This window comes from Heliangelus exortis, chromosome 19 (genome assembly GCF_036169615.1).
Source record: "Heliangelus exortis chromosome 19, bHelExo1.hap1, whole genome shotgun sequence".
Taxonomy (NCBI): domain Eukaryota; kingdom Metazoa; phylum Chordata; class Aves; order Apodiformes; family Trochilidae; genus Heliangelus; species Heliangelus exortis.
Window position 1 is genome coordinate 11,704,061 of NC_092440.1, and position 14,182 is coordinate 11,718,242.

General features: G+C 38.5%; 1 protein-coding gene and 1 long non-coding RNA gene across 8 annotated transcripts in view; one reads left to right on the forward strand and one right to left on the reverse strand.

The window, feature by feature from the left end:
- Positions 1 to 11,377, forward strand: part of LOC139804917 (uncharacterized) — a 44,572-nt gene extending 33,195 nt beyond the window's left edge. Inside the window, exon 3 of the long non-coding RNA XR_011729604.1 lies at positions 11,270 to 11,377. This is a non-coding gene — a long non-coding RNA (uncharacterized lncRNA). The remainder of the gene's footprint in view (positions 1 to 11,269) is intronic.
- CLIP1 (CAP-Gly domain containing linker protein 1) overlaps positions 1 to 14,182 on the reverse strand; it is a 65,066-nt gene that overhangs the window by 19,849 nt on the left and 31,035 nt on the right. For 3 of the 7 annotated variants that reach the window (XR_011729600.1, XM_071762709.1, XM_071762706.1), the window contains exons 8-17: positions 13,901 to 13,961; positions 12,726 to 12,758; positions 8,592 to 8,696; positions 5,972 to 6,916; positions 4,476 to 4,592; positions 3,608 to 3,665; positions 3,290 to 3,373; positions 2,109 to 2,265; positions 1,294 to 1,459; positions 985 to 1,200 (exon numbers count right to left, since the gene is read on the reverse strand). Coding sequence is in view for 3 of the 7 variants with exons in the window: in XM_071762709.1 (XP_071618810.1) it covers positions 985 to 1,200; positions 1,294 to 1,459; positions 2,109 to 2,265; positions 3,290 to 3,373; positions 3,608 to 3,665; positions 4,476 to 4,592; positions 5,972 to 6,916; positions 8,592 to 8,696; positions 12,726 to 12,758; positions 13,901 to 13,961 (1,942 nt within the window). In the remaining 4 variants the exon portion in view is untranslated. The remainder of the gene's footprint in view (positions 1 to 984; positions 1,201 to 1,293; positions 1,460 to 2,108; positions 2,266 to 3,289; positions 3,374 to 3,607; positions 3,666 to 4,475; positions 4,593 to 5,971; positions 6,917 to 8,591; positions 8,697 to 12,725; positions 12,759 to 13,900; positions 13,962 to 14,182) is intronic. The other 4 variants (XR_011729603.1, XM_071762707.1, XR_011729601.1 and 1 more) reach the window with 3 other exon arrangements.

Here is a 14,182-nt window from a genome sequence, read left to right on the forward strand (position 1 = left end):
AGGGAAAACAAAAATTAAGTCAAGCAGACAAATGAGAAGTGTGGTGCAAGGCCAAACAGAGCTACTGTAATACAAGTTTTAAAAAAGTGTATACACTGACACACAGTCCCTGTGCAAATTCAGCTGCTGACAGCCACCCCTGCTGTTTCACTACAAAACACCACAGGAAACTTTACAGTTGTTAAATAAAAAAATCTTCAGCTTGTTTTTAAAACTACTTTCAACAAATTTTCTGAATGTCAGCTCATCAGAAAAGAGCCACAGAATGATTTCATGAGAAACTGAGTGAAGATTTTATATATATATATATATATATATATATATATATATATAAAAATATATATCAGACACTGATTTTCAGTTCTCATATTCCCCTTCTATAGCTAATTCTCCTCATGATTCTGCCCCAAACTGTCAGAACCCATTTAATTTAAATACACCACTGGTGTGTTGTATTTAAATTGTGTGCCAATTTATACACTAAATACTTTGCTCAAGCATAAACCAAAGATCATAGCAAATAACTAATGAGGGATGAAAGCAAGCAGCAATGGCTCTTAAGAAACAGGAGAAAGAAAATGAAAATTGCTACGGTCAAGCTACTTACTAAATAGTTGCACATAACACAGAACAGAATTTCAGGTGTGTAATACTTTTAAAAGAAAGAGTTCACAACATATTTTATTTTAAATTTTTGCATTTAAAGAAGAAGTAACAATATCTGGCTTCAGCTGACAGCCAGATGCTGAGCCAGGTATCTATGAACATAAAATATTAGCATCAAAGAACCACATTTCATGGATTCTTGTGTAATCTGGAGATATGTCTGGTTCTCTTCTCTGACCATTATGAATCTATTCTGGAAAAGCTCAAAAAAGAAACACTGCAAAAATCCTACTATGAAATTATGAAGCTGGGCAAAAAACAGAGTTTCACTGAAACAGAAAGCTTTAAATTTCTTGCAGAGTAACAAACTACACATACCTTGGCCTCCTCTGCCTGTTTTTTCAGCTCCTCAGCCTGGGTTTCCAACTCATCATTCTTCTTTTGTGCAATTTTCAGTGCTTCTTCTGCATCCAGCAAGTTCTTCTTAAACCCTTTGATATCTGCATCATGTTTAGTGATCATCTCAGAAGTTTCTTTTTCATACTTTGCCTGAAGATCCTTATACTGACTTTGGCTGCTCTCAATTTGCTTTTTCTGTCAGAAGAGAAAACATTGGAACACAGTTAAAGAAGCTGTGGCACAATATTCTGCCCACAGTTAGCTACTGCATTTAAAAGTTGTTCTTACCATGTCTGTTAGTTGATCCTGCATATTTTTCAGTTCTGCTTGATGAATCTTGAGAGTTTCTTGCTGACTCTGCTCAGCTTTCTGTGTTGTCTGCTCCACATTTTTCTGAAGCTGAACAGCCTTTTCATTTGCTTTTGTAAGCTCGAGTTGTATTTGCTCCAACTGCCTAGAAAGACCAAATAAAAGAACATTACTTTTTTGCTGACAGCACAACAAGCACAGAGATGAAAGACTGCAAATTCTGCTGAAGTTCTATATTCTGTCCAAGCATTTAGAAAGAGATTTAATTATTTAACATACAGGGGATGTTCTGCTAAATTAAATATACACAAGTGAGATCAAGCACTTACTCATGTGCAGAGCAACCCAGCTGCCAGTTACCTTGCTCCCAGGCTGAGGTTTTGGAAAGGAAAACAACAACTCTTCTGCATTCACTTTTTATTTGAAACAAAACACATTTTCTCTTGCTAGCCAAAAATATAACTCCATTCTTTTATCTATCTAAATAAACAAAGTTTCTCAGTTTGTTAAGAAGCAGAATCACAAAACAGTCTGGACTGCTAAAATGTTCATTTCCTCCTGTCAATGTGGAACATGGCACACAAGAATTTTAGGGTTATGTTATCAGATGCTCTTCAAATCACTCTGGGGAGAGTGTTCTGATAATTTAATTTGATAGAATAAGTTCACCTGTCATATCAGTGTGACACTCAGGAGCATCTTGTTCAGGTATTTACAAAAAAAGCTAAAATGAGAAGCTGGAAGTGCAGGAGCCCAGAATGGATGTGAAAATGTCCTGGCAGGGCTGGGGATACCTTTCTTTTACCCGGAGCTCATCGTTCATTCTGGTGAGCTGGGCAGAGCTGTCTCCTGAAGACTTCATGATCTCTGCAATATCATTCTCAAGTTTGGTTTTAGCTTCAATCAGTTGCTGTTCTCTCTCCTCTCGCTCCTTCAGTTTCTTCTCCATCTCTGAGCAAGAGAAAAGTCAGCAGTCCAGTAAATTTCAGAGAGAGGGTAGGCACAAGCTGGCCAGGAGATAGTAAAGAACTATAACCAGAGCAATACTGAACTTGCAAACTGCCCCTTTTAAAATAAAAAACTTCATTGTTTTGACTTTTGAACAGTTAACTGTAGCAGAAGGTTAAGAAAACTCTTCAGAAATAGTGGAAAAAAAGCAACCAGTCATGGGGTCTTTCTTGCAGCAGTGATTCATTTAACTTCAGGCCATGAGAAGCTGATGCAAGTTCTCCCCACAGCAGAGGGTAACCAAGCAGTAAAATAAGAGGTGCACACATCCTGCAGGCAAGGCAGCTCCCCAGCTATTCAGTAGAGCAGTGGAACAGAAACAATGCAGGCACTGTGAAGCTGCAGGGGGAAAAAATGTCTTGGTCCAGGGCAGGTGCTGCCACCAGGAGTTAAGAGCAGCCTTGGGGTGACTTCTGCAGCCCCAAGGATGCTTTGAAAGGCTTGCTTAGAGGGTACATAATTATTCTTCATTACTTTCCACATTGGATTTACACTGAGATGTACAACTAGGTACAGCCAGACTCCCTCCTGTGAGACAGGAAGCAGCAGCCATGCAGATTTCATTCTTCCTGATGTCCTGAATAAAACCCCTCTACTAACAGACAAGGCTCCTGCAAATGAACATCCCACATTTGCAGTGCTCCAGTCTGGTCCCCAAGCCTTTCCCTGCTACCTGACCATCACCACAGCATGAGTGTGTTAGTGTCACACAAGAATTTCACTATGGATTTGAGACTGCACTCAACCAGGAAACCTCCTGCTACTTCCATAACTTCAGAGTCACCTTGCTGGGTCACTAAACACAGTGCCACAAAGGCCATTTTCTGCCCAGGGAAGAGGCTTCCTTCTGCAGGTGATGCATTTGGGAAAGCACTGCACACCAGGATGCAGCAAGCTGAGCAGGAGGCAAGGAAAGCACAAAGCTGATGCATTTTATCCAAAACTTTCCATTTTGTTACTTCCTTACCAGTCAAACTAGAGTTCAGCTGCTCCAGTTCAGAAGACATGAGTGCAAACTGCTCTTCTTTTTGGTTTAGTTTTTTTATTGTTTCTATGCAAGTAAAATTTTGAAAACAAAGTTAGTAACTACTTAGATGCAGAAAATTCCAGCTACTTGCAAGAATATTACTCTTAGAGAGAGGCCACAGGTAATCCTGTCCTTTCCATAGTTGCTGAAACTGCTGTACTGCCAGGTGCCAACTTGAAAGTGTGTGGAAAAAAAAAACTACCTCTATTTTGCAGCATTTATTTTCTGGAGCTTTGTTTAGTTTAGCAGCAGACATACCTTGCATAGTTTGTTGAGCATTTTCTGCTTCATCAGCTGCACAAGTAAACTTTTCTTTCTGAAAAATGGATAAAAACTTTTGGTAAGGTTTGGTAATAACAACGTCATTCAACCACTGCATTTATAGTAGGTATTTTTCAAGTACAAAGTAGAATGGTCCCCACTCCTATCATAAAAAGATCTGAAGTTCCTGAATCATAGTTTAGTGTATTTAGCAACAAAAAGCAAGATTTTCCCTTGCCTTGGTTGAGAGCAAGTCCAGAAATTTTCAAAATCACTTCTCCCTCAGCCAGCAGAACTGCAGAACTGCAGCCAGAGTGCAGTGCAAAGGAGATTTCTGGGCAAGAAGCTCTCTGTGCTGCTCACAGCCTGCAGACATCTGCAGCCCCAGCATCAATCTCATACCAGTGTCTTTGTTCCTAATTCTGGTGTAGTTTCTCAGGAAAATCCCAACTACCAGATACTTGCAAATTTAATTAGATTTTCAATATGAGAAATCAGAAGAAAAATATCTTCAAAACCCATTAGCAAGGTGTGTGTATAGCAAGCATTAGTTCACACAACAGTTATAGCAAAGGAGTCTAAATTTAAACACCATGCTGCTTTTGATTTGGTTTAATATTTTATCAGAAATCCACAGAGAGGTGAGTTCTATTCAGACAAAACATCTGATAAACACTGAACTCAGGTGAGCAGCTCTTTCCATCCTGAGATGGATCCAATGAGTCATGAGCCCTTCCCTGCTTTTCAGGAGTAAAACAGCTTTTTAAAAGACTTCACTCAGAGCTGATCCACAGGTTTAAATTACACTCTCACCATGAAAACCAAAATCCAAAGGATAAAGTCAAAATTTTTGGGTATTACTCACCAAAACTTGAAGTTCCTTTTCCAAAGAATCTTTAACTTGATTTACTGCACTCAAGTTTTTCTCAAGGTCAAGAAGCTTTTGCTCTTTGCCCTGCAGTTCTTTGGCCAGATTACTAGCCTAACAGAGGTGATGAAATGGAGTAAAATAAAATCATAAGCATGAATGTAAAAATAGGAAAATTAAAAACTGAATCTGAAAGAAATAACTGTAATATTAAAATCACTGTAAGGTGAAAAACTACAAAAATAAACCAAACAACAACAACAAACCAAAACTGAAGAAACAAAAGTGATGCATTACATGAGCAAAACTGATTTCCCCTGATGACATCACAGCAATAACTGGATAGATGTGAAATCATTAGAATTTTGTTGTCTTGGACTTAATGCTGACAGCAGGATTTAATCCCAGACATTCAAAACCTCCAATCAAAGCTCTGGAATCAGCTGAATTAGAAGTTTTGTTTTTTGGAGTGGGTTTTTTTGGTTTGGTTTTGTTATGTTGGGGTTTTTTGTGCTGTGTTTGTTTTTCTTATTATCGTTTTGATTTTTTTAACTTAATAATTTAGCATTTCTTTTTCAACTGACTGTTCAGACCAATACACATACAGGGATGTAATTTTTATAAAGGCTCAGTACCACAGCCAGGGGCAGTGCAGAAACTCAGCGTGACCTCAAAAATACAGACCAGGGTCTGTAAAATTCAGTAGCTTGGAACCATCTCTGGAAGGTTTAGGAAAGCTTTTCCAGTTACTGTCCCACTATTACAACCTGAGCTCTGGTTTGTCAGCTCATGGTTAGAGAGGCATGTGGGGAACTCCTAAAATCAAATGGTATCTTAGCACTTTTATTCCTAGCAGTGGAACAACTTTCAAGTACTGAAAGCCACACTATCAACTTTAAAGAGACATTTCATTCAAAATTAGGAAGAAACTGGGTAAGATCTATCACAGTGCAGTCTGTACTTCAAAAATGCTGTGAAACAAACAATCCCTACCAAGATCTCTGCATCCCCTTGTCTTAAACTTTCCACCAGGGTCTTTTTGGCTTTGTTTTTCATAACCTCTTCATCATCTTGCTCCAGGAGAGGCAAGGTAGTGAAGGTACAAAGGAAATATTTCCCCACTGAACCCCATGCCACTTCATCTGAATACCTCTGTCACCAAGGGTTACAAACAGAAAAGATGTGTGAGTTCTCCAAAATAATTCAACAAAGTAACTTTGGCATAAGAGGAAATTTTAGCAGCAGAGCCATGCTGAAATCTTAGCAAGAAAGGGCAGAAAGAATTTTTTTACTTTTTCTTGGTGCAGAGTGAGCTCTAGTGATCTGCTGAGAGACCTGGTTATCACTTTTCTAAACCTTCTCAGATGGTGCCATGATACACATTCAATAAAACTATTTTTTTCTGTGATGTGTTTGCTGTAGCAGATTAAAACAGTACAAATGTAAAATAAAAGGAAAAAATAAAAAATAAAAGGATGGATGTTGATACAAACCTTGCTATTTCCATCAACCTTTTCAGTCTCTAAATTCTGAATTTGTTTCTCAGCTGCCTCAAGCTGCTTGCTAAGTTTCTGGATTTCCAATTTACCTTCAGAATTGGCTTTCTGAAGTGCAGCAAGGTCCAAAAGCTTTTCTTCAGCAGCTTTGATCTGTGGTGTAAGACTATCAATAACTTTGGTTTGTTCATTGTACTTGGCTTGCAGTACCTCTAGCTCCTTTACCTTTATTTCAGCTTCCTGTAATTTGTTTAAAGTGTCTTCCATTTCTACCAGATGCTGATCTTCCACACTTTCCAGTTTGGTCTTCAGGCTTTCCAGGTTTTGCTCTTTCTCCTCTGTGACTGCCAACAGTTTTGCTTTCAGAGACTCTATCTCTTTCAGATGATGAGATTTTTCATTTTCCTGCTTCAGTTTTAAATTTGACATTTCACTTTCGTGCTCTAATTTAATCTTCTCAATCTGAGTCTTTAACTCTGCAAATTCTGCTGTCTGAGCCCCTACACCTTTGCTGAAAGAAACTTTGAGTTCTTCCATTGCTTGCTGATGGGAGGCAATTGCAGACTCCAGCTTTGATTTCCACAGCTCTATGACATCTGAGTTCTCCTTGTTGGCATGATCAAGCTTCGTTTTCAAGGATTCATTTTCTTTTGCCATCTTCTCATTTGAAGCTGAAAGGGTTTTGATCTCTTTCTGCAACGCTTCTTCACTCATCCCAAACTTCTCTTTCAGGGAGTTCATCTCCTTCTCGTGTTCTTTGCCAACTGCTGCCATTTTTTCTTGCAAAGAGCTGATTTCTTGTAACAATGAAAGGGAAGTGTCCACATCACCAGTGTGTTTACTGGACTCCAGTCTCCCCCGAAGCTCAGCCACCTCCTTCACCCTCAAGGCCAGGTCTCTTTCTAGTTCCATGATCCGAGACTTTTCTGACACTGTGGCCACCTGTGGTTGACACCATTTTAAGGGAAGAAGAAAGAATTATAAAAGGGATGTTTAATACACAAGGACTTGGGCCTCACTGAAAAGTAACCAGTGACTGCTCAGACTGACTCCGAGGGTGCATTCTTACCAGCATTTGGGATTTCAATGCCTTTGAGTTTCTTTGTCAACTCTTATTTCTATGGAAGTTGGGAAGGAACATTAAATACAAGGAAATGTTGCTTTTAGATGGGAGGCTGTGAAACAAGATCAACTGTTGTTTCATTTCTCTATGAATCACTGCTTTACAAAAACCTAAAAATATCCCCATCTTAGTGTTCCGTGTGTATCATATTCTCTCTAAAGGTGGAATTTAGCTAAATTCCTTTTTTTGAAGCTATCTAGAAAGAAGTTACAGACTATGCTTATGTATCTTATCTGTGTTTAACAAAATGTCTCTCAGAATCACTTTAAAGCAGATTGGGAAAGAATGGAACCCCCCGAGGTCTTTGTTTGTTGAAACAATTGCTTTCAAATGAATCTCATCCCAGCTATGAGCCTGTCAGAGAAAAACACAAACACATTTTTATCTTAAAAATCCTTTTAAACTCCTTTTACATCCACTCCATTTGTCTCCCAGAAACTGTCCTCACATTATCTGAGCTCCTCACTGCTGAGGCAGTTTATAGTAAGGAAAAGCAAAGCTACCACAATTATTTCTGCATAGAAAGTTACTGTTTCAACCTCATTATTACACCATCATCATGAAAAAGATCTTCCTTACCTGCAACTGCTCTTCAAAACACTTTATTACAGGCTGCATTCCTGGGTTTACAACATTCCTCCTACCTCAACTTCAAGAAAAGCTCCATGTGTAAACATGAATGTAAATCTATCTCTGTCCTTAAGAACTGACATCTCTTGGACTCCTGACCAGAGACAAAGTGTGTCTAGAAATATTTTGACAACCAACAGTATTATTAATGCTACTGAGATATCCATGAAAAGATTATGTCATAGGTGGAAAAAAAAAAAAGAACTAAAAAGCCACTGCAAACCACGTTTTAGTAAACCAAGCAGTACAACAACTATTTAAGACCTCAGAAACCAAGTCCCAAATCCTGAGTTTGCATGGAAAGCTTTGGCACAGTAGATCTTTTTTTTTTTTTTGGCCTTAATACACTGTGCTGCTTCAAAAAATGAAGCCCTAAATATTCTTTTACGGTGATTCCCAGCCCCACTTTCTACTTTTGACCTGGATTCAAGTATTAATTTTGAAGCTTTAAGACACCAAGTCCCAGATCCTAAGTTTGCATGGAAAGCTTTGGCACAGTAGATCTTTTTTTTTCTGGCCTTAATACACTTTGCTGCTTCAAAAAATGAAGCCCTAAACATTCCTTTATGTCGATGCCCAGCCCCATTTTCTACTTTTGACTTGGATTCAAGTATTAATTTTGAAGTTTTCAGACACCTTACCTGAATTCTTCTGAGGAAATGAGTACATGTATACAGGCACACACACACACACCACTGAGGCTCAACATGAATGCTCATTTCTGAGTTAGATCTAGAGCAGGTCCTGATCAAGGCAGGAGCAAGGAACCTGTTTCAGCACTTGTTACACCCAGATGGTTCTGTGCCATCAGAAATCTTCCACAACACAAATCAGTCTTGTTATTGAAATAGTGAAAACCATTACCCTAGTGTCTTCTAACTCCCTCTGGAGTTTGTCAGCTTTGGTCTTTTCAAAGAGCAGGCTCTGTTCAAGCTCCTTAATGCGGGCATGCTCCAGTTTGGTCTGCGTCTGTTAGTAAAAAGGGAAAGGAAGAGAACACAAAGGTGCCACCATCACATGCCAGCACAAGAGGAGGGAGCCACATGCAGGCCGTGCTGCCAGAATCTTCTACCAATGATGAGCAGAGAAGATGCAGTGGGTAAAATGAACAGGGAGATGCTATGGATGAGAAAGATGGACTGAAAGTGGAAATGGACTGACGTGTGAAAAAATAAAACCCAAAAACAAACTGAAAATGTAAAAAAAAAATAATAAAAATCACAAAGAAATATGAACAAAAAATGTTTCATGCAGCCAAGTAGAAGTTATTTATCAGTACATGAAGTTTTCAGCACAAATTAGAGTAGTTATGTAAAAAATATATATGTGTATATATCCCTATACCTGTTCTAAAAGGAAGAGGAGTTCCTTTCCTTGTCATCCCACTAACTTCATTCTTTAATAAAAGCCATTTTATAAATTATTTAAATGCTAACCAGGGGACAAAAATTCACCACTGAAGCTCACGTGACAAATCACAACTTGCTAACTTTTCTGTTGGTTCTGGGGTTTGGGCTTTTTGGTGTGTTTTTTTTAATAATCGCTGTGTTTCAAGTCTCAGTCATAAAAATCCTTTTGGTCAAAAAATGGGAACATTAAAGTTCATTTGTCATAATGTTATGAATTATTTGGATAGAAACACTGCAGAACACTCAGAGTTTTTCCCCCCCCTCCTCTTTCAGGAAGAATGTTCTCCAAAAGCAGGTAAAAAAGTGACTCAGTCTGGGTGCTCTGGAGTTACTGTAGTCTGAAAACACTGAACAGGAGGTGGAAGGAGAAAAAAGTAAGATCTTTGTAATTCCAGTAGGGTGCTAGAGGGAAGCAGGAAGCAGATGAAACCAAGTGAGCAGGTACCTTCTGCCTTTGGCTTACAAAGGGGAAGAATTTTTAGCAAGAACAAAGAATATTGGCTGCTCTGGCTTGATGCCTTCCAGAGGTCTACAAGGCAGCCTGAAGTCTGAGAGATGCAAGTAAAATTCAGCACCTCATTCAAGTCTGCACCTCTGAAGTGGGGAAAAGGGAAGAAAAATTGTAAGGGAGTAAGAATCAGGTGCTGAGATTCAAGTCTGGTGTCCATCTTGACACAGCACTGTTGATTTAACTTAACTAAACAGTCCAAATTGCTACTGTTTGCTTCACAGTGTCTTTTTCAAAAAGAGCAGCTCTTGAGGGTTTGGTCCTATTGAGAGTAAAGAGAGAATGAAGCTGCAGATGTCTTGATTAACTGAAGAAGTTGCATCCATCAGTCCTGATGAAAGCTCCCCACACAGCTTCTCTGCCACAGCTAATTTACAAAGGAAGAAAACCCCAAACCCTGGTAATTGCTATTAAAAGAAGAGAGTCCTGCAACCTCAACAGCTGCCCACAGAACTCTGGACTGAAAGAATCCAAAAAGGCAGGAAAAGAAAAGGCAGGAAGATGTGTGAGTAAATCCAAAGCCACAGCTGGCAGGACACTGCTGCTCCTGCCACCTTTGTAATATGATATTTAAAGATCTCTGTGAACTGTGTTATTTATGGAGTGACAGGCTGGTTAGCACTGCCTCCAAACCAGCCCCAGTTAAAGATCTTGTGCAGCCTCTGCAGAGCAAGTGGGATGGGGATGAGCCTCTTGTTTTGTCTCCTCCAAACACAGCACTCCTGACACCATCAAGTTATCTTCTTCCCCAAAGGCAAGCAGACATCTGGCATTTCATTTTTTACATATTTTTTCTAGCTGAAAACAGTTGGCTGTTTTACTACATAGTTATGAGGTCCAAAACACTAAAATCTACAAATGCTAAAAGTTGCTGCTTAGGTTTGTCTAATTTTTGAAATTCCATAGCAGATTTGTTTCTCTGTCAGTAGAAGATCTTCAGTGCATATGGGGGAAAAAAAACCCCATGAGAACATGGATGATTGGTTTTGCCTCCCACAGCCTTTGAAAACATAGCCAAGTATTCTAAAGGAAATTATGACATTTTCTAAGTGGCTGTAAGTCAGTCCTCTCTCTGATACAGGTCAGTATTGATTATAATCCACAACCAAATTGTAAGTCTGAAAAGTAATCTAGTTCTAAAAACTGAATATCCACACCTTCCTTGCTTTAATTCAAAGGGATCCATTAAAAACCAAGAAACCTCAAATCATCTGCAATTCTCCCTGCAAGACTTTGCAGAAAGGGCTCTCTTACATTTTTCTATGCTACATAAAACCCAAACCAACAGTAACTTCATAGACACTGCTTTACTACTGCAAAGATCAGATAAGCCATCACTGATGACTGGGCTTCTTTAAATCCTTTATCTTATATATTACAAAGAGAAATAAATTAAAATCCGACCAGAATGAAACTAAAGGATCAACAAAAAATATTCCAGAGATCTTTGCTGGACACCTTTTTCCCTGCTTAGCACAAGAGGGATTAACCTTTACACGAGTCTGATTTCCAAGTGACAGCCCCAGTTTCACCAAGGTAAAAATCACTGCAGAATTTTGGATCACTCAAATTTCTCTCCTGATCATCTAGAGAGAAGTGTCAAAATGATTCTGTTTCTCTTTCAGGAAACCCAGGGCACAGTGGACTGAGAAGAGCAAAGAACTACAACAAGAAGAAAAGAATCTGATTGCAAATCTTAATTAACTTGGATGGAAAATAAAAACAGGAAAAAAAGCCAAACAACACAGGAAAAAAAAAAAAAACAAAGGAAGGATCTTCACCTTCTCCAAAGCTTTGCTGTTAGATTAAGAGTGAGAGGGAAATGGGATGAGCCTTACTCTGCCCTGAGCCTTAAAGAATTCCACTCAACTAAACTTCAGAGATCCATCATCAACTCTTTTCAGCATTTATGTATTCTAGCTACTCTTTCACTTCAAAATAAACCTCACTGTTGAGTTCTCCATCTATAGGTCAGGCTGGAAAATTGTGCTGAAGCCATAAATGCTGATAATCAGTTCTAGGAGAGGGGCAAGAAAACCTCCAGTCCCTTTGTGCTGGGATAACAACCACAGAGCACGACTGAGATTATGAAGCATTAACCTAGAAACTAAGTGATCAGCCATCTCTCTCCTTCAGAGAGTGAAGATGTCCATTTTTATGGGAAAAAATAGAACAGGGAAATCAGGAGCAAAGATAGGATTAAACAGGGAGTGCACAAAACAAGAGAAAGGAAAGGCACATGCAGATTTACTTCTAACACACCGTGAGCCTGATTGGAAGAATAGAGGAGCCCCAGCTTGCTGAAGTAGCTTCCCAAAAGGAACCTAAGAATGCACAGCAGGAAACCAGTTTTAGTCTTGAGAACTTCCTATCTCAGCTGGGGATGCAGCCTGGGTACATTTTCCTGAGTCCTATCAAAGAGAGGGCTTTAAACTCCACTACTCTGAGCTATGGAAGAAGGGGGCTGCTTAAATGTCTTGTAAAGCCATTTCTGCTATCTGGTAGCATGAATTTTCCTACATAATTTAAGGAGAATCTCTGTGAAGATACAGTGAAAACAGAAAGCTTTCCACACTAATTCTTCAGGTATTTTTTTATCTTCTCCCCTTAGCCTTTCATGCCAAAAAACATGAAACACCTAAGGGGAGGTGAGGAACATACTGATTTTTTTTCCTCAGAAAAATTAATCAGCTCATGAAATACTGAACTTATTGAACAGAAGGAGCTCACAGGGTAGCATGCAGAATTTTGTGAAGCAAACAACTAAAATCCTGCATTAAAATAAAGACATTTCCATGATCCTGGACAGGCATTTTCTACGAGCTCCTAAACTCTTCAATTAGTTGCAGCCCCTAAAGAATCCTAATGACACATTTGCCCTCTCTTCAGTTAAGGGGGATTAAACATTTAGTCATTACACACATTTTTGGGATAAATGTAATTGCTCTGGAAGCAACATGCACACAAGTACTGGAGTCAATGTTTCAATAACAGATTATGCAGTTAGTGAATCAGTAAAAGCATTTTCTGCACACAATCTGTTAACAGGGGATGTCTCTGCACATTTTTGTGCCCTCTTACATTTTCTGGGTCTTCCGAAATCTGCCTCTTTCGCTATCAGTAAAATTAAAAAACAAACAAACAAACAAAAAATATTTCACCTGCAGACTTAGCACTATCATTCCAACACAAACAACAGGATACAGTTCATTATCTTGAATTCAGTTTAAACTCTTGAAGTTATTCAGCTTGGCAAACCAGAGTCTTTAAGATGGTTTGCCATGAGTATTGACTGTTTAACAGAAAATAAAAAAAATTAAAGTTTCCCATGGGCTAAACAATAAAAAGCATTCTATGAAGAGTCTAGATAGGTATCTTAAAACAAATGGAAGACTAAAATAAAAGAAATGTTATATGAAATGGATAATTTTCATAAGGCTAGCACTTTGATCATAAATGGTTCACAGGAATACAAGTTAATTAAGTTTGTACTTTATGCTGGGCAAGAAATTCTCATATTTTTCTGATTAGACAACTGTGAGTAACCCCTAAAAAATATCTTGGTTTTTAATTTGAAATTTGGAATAAAAACCAGCACGGTTCAAACATCTGAGAGTAATCCTTCATTAAATGTTTCCAATAACATTCTGTGGTTTAGGCCAATGTTATAGAAACAGAAAGATAAGAATTGCACACATTAACTACTGTTTAGCTTTGTGTACAATAACACAGGACAAAACATTCCTTGCTAACCAATCTTCTGTAAGGAAAGCACAGTATTATTAAAAATATTATTTTAAAAACTGATTGAAGACAAACAGGACTGGTCCTCAATTTCAATTTTTATAAGGCATAAACATTAGCTTTCAATTTCATAACTTCAAGATGATTCTTTGGTGGTGGTTATTTTAAAGAAATTTCAGAAACATGACTAAGATAAAATATATAATAATGTAAAGAATTGGAAAGTAGAGTTTTCTATGAATTAATTTAATTATTAAACAACTACAGCCTTTCCACAGTACAACCTTTTTTAAAGTTCTCTTAAACTGCATTAGTGGTGCAATCCTGTAGTTTCAGGACAGTTTATTTACTCAAGAACTGCAGAAGTGGGGATCACTTTCATGTGCTTAGAGCAGAATTGTGTCTATTAATCATCCCTGCCTGCTCTCCTAGGGAACAGCACACTTGGTCTGAGCTGGTTGTGCTTCTGTGTCCTACCACACATCCTGCTTACACAGTTGGATATATTTTACCTCTAAGTCTCCTTTGGTAATGGATTCTTCTTCCACACGGAACTGAAGGTCTTCAACTTTCCTGTGGGGATAATTCATTAAAAATCAGGTACTGCTGAATGGAAAAGCTTTCAAGCTCACTTTGCAGTGGAAATCAGAACTCGAGTGACATCATTCCAACTGTACCAGCCAAGTGCCAGAAACTTCCAGCATAAATCTCTCACAGGAAGCATCAGAGAGAGAGGGAGCTGATGTCTTTAAAACTCAACCCCTGACAAAGCACAGCACCAGTCTTCCTGCAGC